This window comes from Diceros bicornis, chromosome 38 (genome assembly GCF_020826845.1).
Source record: "Diceros bicornis minor isolate mBicDic1 chromosome 38, mDicBic1.mat.cur, whole genome shotgun sequence".
In the NCBI taxonomy this organism is placed as follows: Eukaryota; Metazoa; Chordata; class Mammalia; order Perissodactyla; family Rhinocerotidae; genus Diceros; species Diceros bicornis.
In genome coordinates, this window is record NC_080777.1 from 5,701,903 (window position 1) to 5,718,267 (window position 16,365).

The window sequence follows — 16,365 nt, forward strand, 5'->3', positions numbered from 1 at the left end:
AATGCAATAAAAGCTTACGATACTCTGTTTTCCTTGCAATAAATATCCACTTTAGCAAATCGGAAGGTAGAAGGAACTGCGTTCTAAAAAGCCTACGTATCTATGCCCCAGAATTCAGGGTAGTAATTGTGCAAGCCCTGTGCAGGCTCACAGCCCTGGGACAGCCCATCTGCAGCTGCCTCGCAAGACCTCGGAATTCTGAGAAGGTTCTCATCAAAAGAAGCTGCCTTGGCAGTCTGCAAAACTGGCAGGGTCAAAGCCAGTTCACTGCTAGAGGTCCCACTTCTGTCCTCTCTTCCCTTCACATCTTTGCTTGGATAGTTATCCAGAGATGCTGATAAGTTTGGAAGGGCCCAATGGCAACCTGGAAGAGGAAAATTTGTTTGCTGTCTTAACATGAAGGTAAAAACGAGTCACCTTCAAAATGTGACTAGTGGCCTTGGGAGTAAGTAAGCCCTTGGGATCTCATTCACAAGCTGGGCTGCCCTCCCTGCCCATGAAAGGATGACCACTTGCAAGGATGTGAGAGGCCGCTGAACTGTCATATGCACACAACACATACACTCTGTCACACACACACCTCTCTCTCACACACGTACAATAGGTACTGTCATCATCCAGAAAAACGGTGATTAAAAAAGAAGTTAGCCCATCCATAATGTGGGAGAAGTAATGATGGGTAAACCGGTCGCCAGGTAGAGGTATTATATACCTTCCCCCTGGCAGAAGGACAATGAAAAGCTGTCCCTTGGGCACAACTGGGTGTAGAGAAGGGCCACGCTGACAGGATCTTTGGTGGAAAAGGAAGCTAGGCAGTGGGAAACACAAGTTCCTTACCTCCTCTCCTGCCTCGACGTCTCGGACTGCGCGCAGTAAGAGGTGGGGCCCGTTGAACACAATCGAACAGTTGGGGTCACAGCTGTGATTGAGCAAAGACATACTGGAGGAAAGAAAAAAAAGAGAGGGAGACCATCATGGCTCAGCAGATAGAGTCAAGTATCTAAATTTAATGAATACGATGGGCAAAAGACACTTCAGCTTGGGCAGAGGGGGACAGGTAAGGTTGACAGTGCACCAGGGATTGAGTGCTTTGGGGGAAGTCACAGAAATGTCACTAACTCACTTCATTTAAGTGAAATGCTCCCCAAGATGGAGGCTAATTAGGGAAGTTTGTTAATAAAAACATTTTCTGAGTCCTTTTTTGAGGTGGGTGTAGGGAAGTAGTTGTCTCAATAGAAACCAGCCAATAAGGCAACCCAACAGGAAGACGGGAAAAAACCGACTTACAAAGAAACCTTCTCTGAGATGACGGGACGCATCAGTAACCACTGCAGCCAAGACACCACTGACCTTTCCCACACATGGTCTCATTTGTTGAGCTCCTTTGGAGGAACTGCCACCTCTCCTAGAACATCCACAGCTACACTGAAGAATAATTAGCAGTACTTCCTCTTCAATGGAAAGCTGAGGGTATCTTGCTAACTAGATCCTCATGCATTCTGGGCCACGCCCCTGACATTTTCTTAGTGTGGAGATGCATTTGTTACCATCTGGGAAGGGAACGCATCCAAGCTGCCACCGTATCTGATAATAACCAGAATAACTCTAAGTGAGCATTTACTATGTAGAAAGCACTTTCTTAGCACTTGAGCGAGCATATTTATCAAATTCAATCATCACAATAATCTTAGGAGGATCACGTATAGATGAAGAAACTGATACGTGGAAGTTAATGACTTGCCCAAGGACACACAACTAGTAAGTGGTGACTGAATTTGAACCAGGTGGTCTGAACTCAGAGCCCAAGCTCTGAATCATTCTATGTTATTGCTTTTTGAGGACCAATACCAATAGACCTGTAGTTTATAACACTTGTGAGAAATAAGAAAAGATCTGAATTCTCAGATTCACAACTAATTATAAGAAAGACTATATTTATATTTGGACCCTAGTAGCATGAAAATAAGATGAAACTAGGAGTGACTCTGGCATGCTGCAGAAGGACAGTCTAGTAGCTCAGTGATAAAGGCCCCCTCAGTGATAGCTGGAGAGACCTCTTCAGAGGGCCAAACCCTGAAAGCTTTCTCGCCTCCTGGAGCAACAGGGCGCCGAATACACTAAGCCAAAACACAAAATGAACCCAACTGGTTCAGTACCACGAGTCTGGTGAAACAATCACGCGCTTCAGTCCAGGAGATAGGGAATAAGACCAGCGCAGGGGTGAAGGAATAACCAATCTCAGCCTGCTTATTATTATTATTATTATTATTACCCACAAATTCCTGAGAACAAGATTTTAGGTCTGAAGTCTGCCTCTGTTAATACCACAGCATATAATTTGGGGTTATAAAATTGTTTTCTTTAAACTTAACATTTTCCATTTTTTTGTATTTTCTCATTAGGTTTCAAGCTTGGCTCTTGAACCAGCTGCTGCAATAGCCTAACTACCTCCAAAAGGCTAGGGAGCTGGGTAGGAATTAAAGTTGATTCTTCCAGTAAATGAAACACCATTATCCACCATACCTAGGATATAGGCCAACACCAACTTCCTGCATCTCTGCATTACAGATGGTGAAAGAGTTGCAGATCACCTGTGAAAACAAAGAGGAGATGATCAGGATTACCAGAGTCACCTAAAACACTTCACAGGCAAGAGAACAACAATTTTCAAAATAAAATTTAGGAGCCTTTTAGTCGTTGCTCTGGAAAGATCCAAGCCAAACATGTTCTCTCATTTGCAGAAGAACATATCTGGAACGCACTTTCCTTAAGAATATTGGATGGTTAAGTACAAAATAGCAACATCTTATAAAAAACAAACAAATAAAACTCAGGCTTAAATCAGCACAGGGGCCTATTAATTTCAGTCTAATCTTCTCACCCAAATGGATGGAACTCCATGAAATTTTCAAAATTGAGAATATAAATAATCTGTTTGTTGAGAACTAGACTCCTACCACGTCAGATTTTTCACTCAAACTGCCTGCAGTTTCCAAATGCCACCGTGTATCTGACGATTAACAACAGCCTGTCTTTTATTCCTAAGAGCAAAGTACACCCTGAGTGAGTCTGTGACCCAAGCTGATGACAGACCACGACGAGCACAGGAAGTCATTCAGTCACACCATGGCATTTACTAGGCACAGGGACCCCCACAAAGAGTATACAGCACAGTCTTATACCCTATAGGAGGATGGGGCAAAAGAAATAAAAGATGCAATCACTGTGCTCAAGGAACTTAAAACCTATGGAAGGCCATACAGAATCTGGAAAGAGCACTGGACTTAGAACTAGAAAATCTAGGTCCTGGTCACACATCACTGCCTCAGGCAGGTGCTGGGGATAGAGCAGGGAAGAGAAAAGCAAAATTCCTGCCTTTACGGAGCTTAAGTTCCAGTGGGGAAGACAGATAAAAACTCAATGACAGAAAAATGTCACATGTGGATAAACACTAAGGAAGAAATAAGGTAAAGAGACAGAGGAAAAAGTGCTCAGGAAAGCTCTTCAGGATGAGATGACATTTAGGCAGAAACCTGAAGGAACTGTGGAAGTGAACATGTGCATGTCTAGGTGATGAAGATTCACGTCAGGAGAAAGAGCAAGTGCAAAGGCCCTGAGGTGGAAATATTCCTGGGCATAGAGTAATAGCAAGAAGGCTGGTGTGGCCAAAGCAGAGTAGGTAAGAAGAAGAGGGGTAAGAAATGAGATCAGAGAGATCATATAGGGACTTATAGCCATGTTTGGATTTCATTCTGAATGAGACAAAGTCCCTGGGTTGCTTCTGAGCCAAGGTTTGAATGGATCTGACTTCTGATGTGAAAGGATCGCTCTGGCTGTTCTGTAGAGAATGGGCTATAGAAAGATAAGGGTGGAAGTAGAGGAAACAGTCAGAGCTCAGGCGAGACATGATGGTGGCCTGGATGTTTGTAGCAGTGGAAGTGGGGAGAAGTGGGTAGTACTGCCAACAGGATTTACCGATGGACTGCTTATGGAGAATGAAGAGAGTCAAGGACAATGCTCGAGTTTGGGGCCTGAACAAGATTACAGTTGCCATTTATTAATTAAGATGAGGAAGACTGTAAAAGGAACAGGTTTGGTTGCAGGGAGATAGGAGAAAGTCCAGTGGTTCTGTTTCAGCTATGTTACATCTGAAATGGCCTATCAGACATCCAAGCCAAGACTAAGAATGAGCAATCAGAGTTCAGGGCAGCAGTCAGGGCTGGAGACATGAATTTAAGACGTAACAACAAAGCCCATGAAGAAGAAAGCAGAAGAGGCCACTACAGACTTCAGATGAACTACCAATGGATGCTGATTTGTTGTCAGGGAGTTTCTGCAAATGAAAAAGCAGCAACAACGAATTTCTCTAAATCAGGTTTGTAGGAAAGAACATAAAGTATGAAAAAACGTTCAGTACTTTGAGAATCTTCCAATGCTCCAAAGAGCTCTTATATGAAATCTAGTGCAACTTATCATGATTTGGAATTTTTCCTCTAAAAGTCTGATAAAACTGCAGTTTCAAATCAGGAAATAAACTGGCGTACATACACATATTTTAAACACATACTAGTTAAATTGCTTTAAGGGCATCTGTTTCATATTAAGTTGCAACAGTATACTGCCTATACATATTCATGTATAAAATGGATGGTAAAAAACACAGGACAAAAGATCCTGTGTTTTCTTTTTGAAACTTTAAACATTTTTAAATGGGTATGGATTTTGGGGGGGGATATAAATTTTAACACTTATTTTTAAAGTGTAATCAGGACTTTACCTGAACAATGGTAAAGGTAATGTAAACCAGGTCAAACAGATCTAATTTGCTAACTTTTGAATCAAACCAAAATTTATAAATTTTTTCTCAACTACGAAGCAAATTAAAGGTTTCTTCCAAAATAGGTTTACTCTGATGGAATTTTTTAAAAGGAAGCACTAACAAGGGGAAATGTCAACTTGGCTATCTCTTCCTCCAGGAAAATTTGCCGATCCCTAGACTTAGCTGACTTTTACTTATCTCTTCAGCGGCATTCGCCACACTGCATCATTATTTACCCATTTACTGGACACCATACACAACTGGACTGTAAACTACTCGGAGAGCAGTGATAGCGTTTCGTTACCCCTGTATTCCTGTGCCTAGCACAATGTTGGCCTGACACAGGGAAGACACTAATAAACATTTTTCCCATAGATGGATAGTTGCATGGGTGTGGTCCTCAGCGTCCCCAGAGGGTCACTATCTAGAATAGGATCAGAGAAGATGCCAGAAACAAATCATAGGTACCCTGTATGTGTGAAAGAGGAGAGACGGATATAAGTCTGTGCCAGGAAACGGAGAAGTTTATCTTCCATCTCTCTTGTCCTTAGGCATCCAATCTCTCTCTGTCCCTGTTCATATCTCTTTGTCCCTTCTTTTTCTCCACTCTAGCTCCTCTTCTGTTTCATCCCCTTTTCCATTAGTCCAGTGGAGGCGAGGACAGTCTTATCCATTAGAAGAGCACAAGGACTTGTTTGATTCTTTGCTTATAATGCCAGGGGAGTGATACATTGGGCAAATACATATTTGTTGAATGAATGATAGCCCCCACATTCTCTCCTTCTCTTTCTCTTGTCTTGCATCTTTTCCTTTAATTCCTTTTTTTTTTAATTTTTTGTTTATTGCAGTAACATTGGTTTATGACATTGTAAAAATTTCAGGTGTACATCATTGTACTTCTATTTCTGCATAGATTACATCATGTTCACCACCAAAATACTAATTACAACCCATGACCACACACGTACCGAATTATCCCTTTCACCCTCCTCCCTCCCCCCTTCCCCTCTGGTAACCACCAATCCAATCTCTGTCCCTATGTGTTTGTTTATTGTTGTTATTATCTACTACTTAATGAAGGAAATCATACGGTATTTGACCTTCTCCCTCTGACTTATTTCACTTTGCATTATACCCTCAATGTCCATCCATGTTGTCACAAATGGCTGGATTTCATCGTTTCTTATGGCTGAGTAGTATTCCATTGTGTATATATACCACAGCTTCTTTACCCATTCGTCCCTTGATGGACACTTAGGTTGCTTCCAAGTCTTGGCTATTGTGAATAACCTTTAATTCTTTACTTTCCTCCCTTCTTTTCCTTTTCCTATTTTCACTATTATCAATCTGTCACCCTCATCTCTCATTCTGCTCCACTCCACAATATGAGTCGGATGTTTTGAAGTTTTACTTAAATTCTAGACAAGTTCCTCATTTGTATTATTCTGAGGTGTTATGTGTTAGTGTTCCTGAGCTAGTGAATAAAAAGTTTAACTTTTTCCCTACTCTGACTTTTACTAAAAATATTCGTTCCATTCAGCACTATCCGAATTAAGAAAAATGTTACAGGAAATACTTTCGACATATATAACCGATAGCAATGGTGGATATGAGGTAGCTCTCAGGGCTTTTCTTTTGTACATGAAAGAACAGGTATACAATATGTCCATATGTACTCAAGTGAAAATCCAAAAGGAATTGCCCTTTATACCAGGAAATAAAAGAATGGAAATAAAGCCAGAGATAAAAGTTTAAACATTTTAGAAGTATTATCTTTTTGTTTTTTTTAATTTTTTTAAAAATTTTATTTATTTATTTTTCCCCCAAAGCCCCACTAGATAGTTGTATGTCATAGCTGCACATCCTTCTAGTTGCTGTATGTGGGACGCGGCCTCAGCATGGCCGGAGAAGCGGTGCGTCGGTGCGCACCCAGGAACGAACCCGGACCGCCAGCAGCGGAGCGCGCGCACTTAACCACTAAGCCACAGGGCCGGCCCTAGAAGTATTATCTTTGTATCAACAGTTTTCTTAGGAAATTGCACAGGTTAAACAATTAATGAATAAATATTTCACACAAAGACATGTTTAGAAAAGCATATTAATGAGATTATTTCAATAAAAAAAGCAATTAGGTTAAAAATTTTCTAAAAACTAAGCTTGAGTATTACTTTAAAAATATTTCCCATGACATGAAATTAAAATGTATATTTAAATTGTTTTATAATTATTGAATAAAAAATTGTTCACCCTTCATAATTTTTCTTTTGAAATAATCAAAAGGCTTTATAATATAACATTGTAGTCTTTCTAGATGATAAAAATCTAGTAAGCTAGTACAAGTGGTCACTGAATCTCTATATTTTGTAAGAACAACTAAAGTGAAATTAAAAATATTTTATGAACCAAATTCTTACGTCATTTGGTTCAGGTTCTAGGTCCAGAACTCGACATTTGTGTTCTGGGGTTCAAAATTCCCCGGTAGTGGTCAATACCAAAACACAAAGTGCATACCTCAGAGACGTATTTTATATACATATTTAAATTTCACATTTTTTTCCTCAAATTTTCTGACATAGAAACTTTTTGTAGCAGCAGATAAATTAAGATATTTGAGACAAGAGAAAATCACCAACTTACCATTACCTTTCAATGGCAAAGCTGAACAGCTATAAGAAAACTTACAACCCGTTCAGAACAGAGTAAGTCTACACCACAACGAAGCAGCCATCCACATCCCAGCCCCTCTCCCCCTAATTACTCACATCTACAAAGAACTTGGTCCGTGTGCAAGTAGCTTTAGCTGGCTTCTCCAGCCTACTTCAAAGAGTGCTTTGCATTTCAAAAAATATATAAATTTTAAAACACATTTAAACAAAAGGGAATTCGGTTTCTGAACACGAATATAAAGTGGTTTTAAGACCATCTGCATCTCTTTTATAATTTCTCTATTCAAAGTAGAATGTTCAGAACAGAAGTTTTGACATACAATTGATTAATTAGAGGAACTAAAGACAAATTTTCAAAACGGAGCTTACTGCATTTAGTTTTATTAAGCTCTGTGGACAGAAGGAAAGGAAGCAGGAAGAGTTGGCAGGTAGGAAACCAAAAGCAGAGGTTTTCATACAAAATAATTGCCCCTCCCCCTATTCCTAGAACTAATAATTCTCTAACTTTAGAAGCATGGTAAGTATTTTAGTCAGGGTATATTATTCACCTGTCATGGAATATGACATTTTATTAAATACAGAATTATTTTTTCAAAATCTTCTCATAAACCTTAAGAGATTTAAAATTTTACCTCCTGATGCCTCCTGTCTGCATGGCAAATATTTATCCACCTTTCATGACTCAAATCAGGCCTCTCCTAATATCCCACTCCCTGCTTTGGTCACTCATTTACAGTATTTTCCTAGCCCTGAAAATGACGAGTTTGCAATCTCCAAACCAAAAGAACAACGGGAGCTGGCCACTGGAGGGAGGTCAGCTCAGGAGTGAAGAGGCAGCACTTCCCAAATGACAAAATCACAAACCCCAGAATTCAAAAAGGGTTTCCAGAAGGTTTACACGATAAAGACGGTTATGGCATCTGTTTCGATTTCAACTTTTAAAAATCAATACTTAAACAATTACTGCAATATATTTTCCCTTTATCAGGAAGTAGCTGGACAGCCTCCATGCTCTGTCAGGGGGCAGGCTGTAAGGTGGTGGGGGCAAATGACTGTGCTCATGACTCATCACTGAGTTGCTTCTTTGCTCCACTGCTATCTTGTGGCAGTCTGATGTCATAGAGTTTTCCAGTGTTTCTAGTCATATGTTGTTTCATTTGCAGACCTAGTGGGCCACTGGTTAAAGACAGCACGCAAGGAAGTTGGAAAATAAGTTAAGGAGGAATATAAAAATGATAATTCTATAAATTTGACTGAAGATGCTCCATATAATGACTTTTTTCTGGCGGAAATTCTTACATAGCCCTTGAAGACATCTCCAGTATTTACACAATGTTAGAAAGAATACATATAATGAGTATGTCATCTTATTTTTAGCAGACGGCATAAAGACAATTAAAGTGTTCAGTGTGTTATTTGAAATATGCTTGCCCCTAGCCACCTAAAACCGTCTCTTACCTCGTCACTTAGAAACAGAATGTGAAAATTATAAAACCTAATCTAACTGGTTTCTTAAAGAGTAAATTACAAGAATGGTAAACATCCAGGCATGAAAGCATGATGCTGCCTAAGACCCAAACCAAAAATATGCATTTAAAAATGTAGGTGTTGAGGGGCCGGCCCGGTGGCGCAAGCAGTTAAGTGCGCGCACTCCGCTGCGGTGGCCCGGGGTTTGCTGGTTTGGATCCCGGGCGCGCACCGACGCACTGCTTGGTAAGCCATGCTGTGGCGGCGTCCCATATAAAGTGGAGGAAGATGGGCACCGATGTTAGCCCAGGGCCATCTTCCTCAGCAAAAAAAAGAGGAGGATTGGCGGATGTTAGCTCAGGGCTGATCTCCTCACAAAAAAAAAAAAAAAATGTAGGTGTTGATAAAAAGCCTTTCTTTTTGTATAATTTAAAGCAAATTAAACCATGTACACCACTTGTTAAATGAGAAAATTAAAAATTTGTCTTTATATATTATGAATATTTTTAAAGATTTTACAAATGTATTTTATAACTCAAGCCAAATAAAAAATAAAAATAATCTTACTTAAGAAAACTTTATCATATCCCATATAACAATATACTTGGAAATGTATCCTTCTAGACCCTGGTACATTCAAGTACTATCTGTTTCCACAACTGCGATGACGTCTGTCACATTTCGAGGTGTGGTCACAAACAGTGCACACTCGATGTACAAAATACTCAACAATGACCAGCCAGGGCTAAAACCAGTATCAAGGCCAATATCATAAGTGAAGGGACCAGTAATCATCCAATTGTGCTTCCTATTTGACATCTTTCCCAAGGTCAAACTACCAAATGTTAGCAAACGAGGACTCACAGAATGAAGCCCCTTTAGCTAACATGTTTGCTTTCTGAAACCCACCCACATTTTCATTTTTCTAAGGGCTTTACTCACAGCAGAATTCATTATATCTTAAACAATTGTCCTTGATAATGGAAAACAAAACAGGAATGATATTCGCAAATTCGTCTATTGTGCTTTCCCAGAGGATATTATCTGGCATTTCACCTCCTTATAAGTCATCTGCTGAAAAAAGCACTTACTATAGATGTCTGTCAAATATGTATAAAAGTATAAAGCTCTGTAACATGATTTCCATTGTGTAATTTTCCTCCCATATCCTGAGGCTCAGAACTACTATAATATTCTTAAATAATTTATTACAGGATATTGTTGTAGGTTTCAATAGCTCTGCCATAAGAGTCTTTTTTGTTAAAAATTCCAAAAAGTTTATTACCACAATGAACTCAACTTTCTCCCATAGATTACACTTAAAGATTCTTTTGTTCAGCTTGAATCTCTAAAATGTTCTCTCACGTGATAATGTAGTTTCATTATTCTCTTTCCACGTAATTGGTGCAAAAATCCAGCCCTGGGCAGTGCCAGTATTCTTCACTGTAATTTGTCTTAGTTCCCGTACTAAATTCCTGCTAAATGAAGTACGCTAGGTGGTGTGTATCACCTGACTGAGGCTGAACTGGATATAGCAGAGTGTGGCTCAAATCATCTGTGTTTTTCCATCAAGTTAATGCAGAAAAGAAAACTACAGAAAAATATTCCACATGAAAGATAAAACCGAACACTAACCAACTGCTTAATGTAATCCCCAAATGAAAGATAAATTCAAGTGTGAGCTGAGGTTATTCTCACTGTGTGGAAATTAAGGTGAATATCCTCTCCAGGAGAGATCTGGGCAGGCAAGGGTCTGTCATACTGATCATACTTGACATCTCAGGGAGTGAAACCCCAGAAGCATGTATTTTGCATTATAGCATGTGAAGTGTGCATGACTCATTGACAAGCTGCACGGCCTTGCACCAGGGTGTTTTGGGGACTAGTACTGGGGCTGTTTCTGGCAGGCAGTGGCAGTAGAGGAGAGAGCACCTCGGCGGGTCAATTCTTCTGTGGTTGCCCCCGCATACTTGATCCCTGGACACTGCCTAATGACCCACGTGGGCAGGAGTCAGGGAGGACAGGACACCAGTCAGACTGGGGAGGGTCACAACTACAATTATGCGGTCCAGAGCCTGCAAGAAATTAGGCTCTGAGGTCAGACAGTCCCTCCTGTGATCTCTCAAGGTGCGCTCCTTTATTTTCAGAAATAGAGAAGGAAGTAAAAGAGAAAATAAATCATGGCTTTATTCCCACCTCCAGCCCTCCCCTTTCTCTTGAGGTAGCTCATAATTAGCCCGTCCCCACTTCCTGCAGCCTCTCTTACAGGCAGATACACAAAACGCTAATGGGATTTCCATGCAAGCACACAATTTGATCATTTGTCTTCTCTTCTGGTACCATTTTAAACTAATCACCACAATGAATACAGAAATGGTACTATTCCCAGCCTCTCTCCTGACCAGATGCCTGAGCCGGTGACTAGATAAAATACCAGCACAGCACCCCTGCCCCACTTCAGTGGTGACCTACAGAGATTCCTGAGGGAGGTCCCTGGCCCCATTCAGAGCTCCTCAGAATGTGAAGAGAGGAGAAAATCTGGAAAAGCAGATTAAATATATCTTTTCTTCTGTAATGTACATTACTGAAAGTAAAATCTGACAAACTCTTCTTGGCTAGTTAGTGCGACGCCTGAGAAAGAAAGCATTACAGAAGAATGGGTTTTAAAAAGAGAGATAAGCCCGGGCCTAGGGCGAGAGGCTGACTGCTGAGTCTGGATCTGGTCCTGACTGACTCTTCCAGGCTCTTCTCTGGAGCTTGCCCTCTCATGCCGTCCTCTGAATTTTCCACCCTTCACACCTTGAGGTCTCTGCAGGGTGGGCCAGCCCCTCTGCCTAGAATGTCCCCATCCCTTCTTTGTCCGCTGACTTCCCACTGATCCTTTGAGGCCCAGCTCACAGGTCTCCCCTTGTGGGAGGCCTTGGGACTCGTCCAGCCGATGGAGGGAGCCTCTGGCTTCAGCTCCTGCAGGACTTGCCCACACATCCACTCCCACATTCGGCACAGTACATTACAGCTGTTTCTTTACATTTGACCTCCAAGAGGGTAGAGATTCGATTGTATTCTTTTTCTGCCCCTGGCTCAGACTGATCTGACACACTGAGTGTGCTCAAAAAACGTTTGCTGAAAGAATGAATATGTACTGAGTATATTTAATATCAGTGACTTTGTTAGCCTTTGTGACTTCTACACAGAATTGTTAATAAACCAAGGCAATCGTCATTATGCAGCAAAAAAAAATGTTCTCTGAATGTCCTCTCTTTCCCCCTTTCTCTCTCTCCCTCTCCATTCCTTCCTACAACACTCATTCAGTGACCTACACAGGCCAGGTTCTGAAACCATAAGAAGCTGTAAGACAAAGATCTGCCCTCAGTGACTCTGAGACCAGCAGGGGAGACAACCATATTAGCCAATGCACCACATGCTAACTGTACTAGTGCCCAGCAGAGGGGTCATCAGCTCAGCTGGGGCAGGTCAGAAAGGCTCCCTGAAGAGGGGAGGCCAAAGGAGCTATGTGGAATCCAGAATCACATGTATAACTCAAACTTCTTATTCTTTATGGGACAACAGTGAGAAAATGTCAACTTAATTATAAATTCTAAAAGTTTTTTCCTCAGATTGAAGAAAACTGGCATAAACTTAATACCTACATAGATCACTTTGCCTTTCAAAAGCTGAAGGTGGTGACATCTTATAATAATGGACATTACAAAAGTAAACAGTCAGAAGTAAAAGGAATAGGGACATAGGGTTTTGTCACAGCAAGTGGAACAAAATACTCACCACATCCCTTCCCTGGTCTAACAAAGACAAACCTCTAAAATGTGTCCTGTTCTCACTCCATGTGGTTGAAAGCAGAGAGGAGGAAAAAAGCATAGCAATATTAAAGACAGTACTGCCTAAAATGCCACAGTTTTTTTCTCTGAAGAACCAGAAAGGAGGCAGAGGAAGGGCTGAACGCAAGCAAGGACGAATTTGAAGAGGAGAGCTGCCTGAGTAGGGAAGATCTCAGGGATGTTGTGAGCCCGCCTGCTCTCAAAGCTTTCCTCCACCACTTGCTGAGGCCACCTGAAAATTAAACCCAGTGTTTTTCAACAAAGCAAAGCCCTCATAAAACCGAAATACCTGATGTGCCTGAGAGAGGCACATCTGACACTTGTACGGCGCTACAGTTTGAAGCACTTCACATTCATTATCTCTTCTAGTTCTCCAGCCCCCTCAAAAGGGAGCTATTAGTACAGTATCTTCATTGTAAGGATGAAGAAAGGAAGGCTAAGAGAAGTCAATACACTATTCTAAGGCTACATATTCACCCCCTCTCACACATTAGCGAACTTTAGTTTGTCAAAATAACCTTTGTCACAGAAAGCTCGGTCCTGAAGGGATTATACACAAGACAGACTGAGGGAGGAGGTTAAGTGAAAGGAAAGGTCTGGAACACAGTGCTGGACCCTGGCGCCATCAGAAATAGAGATTTATTCACTCATTTATTCACGGTCTACTTTATACCAGGCATGGCACTAGGAATTAGGAAGGAAGGAGGAAAATGGCCCCTTCCACCATTTTGCCTAGTGATCCAAGTGAAGTAAGAATGTAAAAAACATCACGTTTCTCTCTAATTCTGACAAATTTTAGCCTCCCTCAGCCAAAGATTATTTTCCTGACTATTGGCCATATTTCTTTGTAAGTCACTCTGTCAAAATACAAGTTGCAATAATGCAGGGCGGCACTCTAAGCTGTCAGATCAATTTAGAAACACATGAGTCGGCCGCTCTGCCAGGGCCCTGGGGGGTGCGCTGGCCTCCCCACGCTCTCCGATCGTCCACACGAAGGATTGCTGGGGATTACTGAAGACCAGCTGGGAGACGTAAAGTAAAAGGGATGGCCTTTGAATTTTCCACTCTCCCATTGTCTAACTGCAGCCAGCCACCATTACCAAATTAGTGCCACAAAGAGAGGGATATTCTCTCCCCAGTGCAGGCTGGAAAGATAAATCAGCTACAAAAGAGCAAGTGGCTATAGGAAGCAAGAAAAAAATGAAGCCTTGACACTTTGTCAAGTGAATGTCACAGTATTTGTAGGCATTCATACATGCAACGATCAGAGACTGATGGAAAAGAACCCTTCCTTCCCACTCTGGCCCTCCTCCCATCTCCCCCCAAATAAACCTGATTGTTTTCTCTTGTTTCACGAATGCCTTCTGCCTTCCCACCTGATCACATTTAAATATATCAGGGAGTTAGTCTTTTTATATGGGGTGAAATGTGCTAAATTACATATGCGTCTGCATTTCTACAGTACTGGCCAATTAGTTTTGATTAAGAGCCCAGAAATAAAGGACCAGAATTTGCCAGAAAGCCACAAAACAGAAGAATTGAGAAGATTAAATGAGATATACATGTAGGCCCCAGAATGGCTCCTGGCACATAGATAGTTTAGTCAACAGTAGCAAGATCATTGTTATTACCACATTTTATCAACTATAAAACACACTCAATAAATAGTAAGATGCACCATGATGTTATGTACCACTAACATTAAGTAAAACTATTAACGACTAAACTATGTCAGGCTATCAGTTGTAAAAGAGATTCCAACTTCAGAGACGTAAAATTGCGAAAAAATATGCACCTTGGAATTAATGAAATACAATATCACTATCTATATCTCCAGGCTCCTGGAATAATGTAGGTCATGATCTACATAACTAGTATCTGAGTACAGGACATTTCTGTCACCATAACCACATTAGGCCCAGAGTTTCTGACCTCCCCTCTGTCTCTTAGAACCTCTTCCACTAAACAGGTTGGGTTGCTGGCCTTGAATTTTAGCAACACAGCATTTACCACCACTTTCAGTTCTTTGTTTTCATCATCCTCCAAATCACTCGTCATAGAACAGACTATCACAAGTCACTCAAAACTCCAAAAACAACCCTGATATAAAGTGATATTGCTTGTGCCAAGTCAATGGTCTCGCCAAGTTTGACTAGACTCTGGAGGTGACTCAATGCACATATGTTCCCAGCATCTTCTCTGAATACTGAGTTAAAGCAGTGCAATTTCCCTTGGAATGGAATTTAAATTAGTCACTTGAACATACAAGTTTAGGGCTTTTTTTCCCCACCTACCACATAGCTCTCTCTAAAGAACCAAATGAAAACACTTATGAGGATAGTTTGGGGAGAGAAGCTGCAGATGGATTTCAAAGTCATTCACCATTAGCCTGACAAATTGCACAGCTAAGTATTGAATGCTCTGAAATTTTAGCTGGCTATTTTTCATTAAGAGCACTGGCCTTCAAGACTACTTAACATACAAAGAAACTGAAGAAAGATATTCAAAGACATATATAGAAACTATACAGGAACTGAGGAAAAACAGGAGGGCACATTGTTTCTGCATCACACTTACTACCCACAATGTCAAGGAGGGGATAATCTTCTAAAACACCAGCCAGAGTCCTTGGTGGCCAAAAGCCCATTGCAATCCTTGATTATACAAAGGTCCAAGAATGAATTACCCACTCAATGGTCACTTTATCATGATGCACACAGACTCTTCAAATATCTTTTGAAAAGTATTTTTTCATGACTATAGACAAATCCTAACGATTAAAAGTCAGATTATGCTGCCTCTGGTCTGACCATTAAAACTCCCCGCTTCCTCTGCATTGTCGTTTTTAATGATCACTTCCAGTGTCACCTCCATGAAAAAGAAACATCCGAACGTCCTAACCCGTGATATTCAGCAGTCACCCTACTGCTCACTACCACAAATGAGTCAAGTTTTCCTTTTCTTGGGTTATACATAGACTTAATTATTTTTAATAAAAAATAAAATTCCAAATGATTAGAATTTTTTCTTTTCCTCCAGCCTTATTTGCACATACTCTCTCATTTTCCTCCAATATCTAAGTGTAAAACAGAACATATTCACTAAAGGAATCAGAGTTTGATAATTACAGCAAGCATACCAAATTTGCATATGTGAGGTTTCCAACTTTGAATTTGGAGATAATGAATAGCATAACAGTCCAAACGAGAATTAATCTGTTGCTTCTGAGAAGAAAAAACTAGTAAGTTATCAATGGCAGGAAAAGAAATGTTGGTTTCAAAGAAAATAACACATAAATACCCCCAAGGAAAGATTATTATTGTAAAGCCTATTTGAAGGGGAAAAACAAACCAAAGCATTATCAATAAAAGATAAGTCTAAAAAACTGAAATGCAAGGATCACTTTGGGAAATGGAGCAAAAATGAAATAGAAGGAAACAAGGCATGAAAAGAAGAGGATTAAAGGAACAATGAGTTGACAACAGAAAAGTTACCAAGACTCACAGGAAAGAGAGGTGTGAGAATTACGGATACAAATCCAATCAGTATTTGGATTGTCATGAAGAAAAAAAAAGAT

The 16,365-nt window shown here is 40.6% G+C and overlaps 1 protein-coding gene across 4 annotated transcripts in view; it reads right to left on the reverse strand.

Annotated features, from left to right (window-relative positions):
- SMYD3 (SET and MYND domain containing 3) overlaps positions 1-16,365 on the reverse strand; it is a 670,522-nt gene that overhangs the window by 144,708 nt on the left and 509,449 nt on the right. For all 4 annotated transcript variants that reach the window (XM_058533571.1, XM_058533572.1, XM_058533574.1 and 1 more), the window contains 2 exons: positions 2,524-2,591; positions 838-940 (listed from right to left, as the gene is read on the reverse strand). In XM_058533571.1, coding sequence (XP_058389554.1) covers positions 838-940; positions 2,524-2,591 — 171 coding nt within the window. The remainder of the gene's footprint in view (positions 1-837; positions 941-2,523; positions 2,592-16,365) is intronic.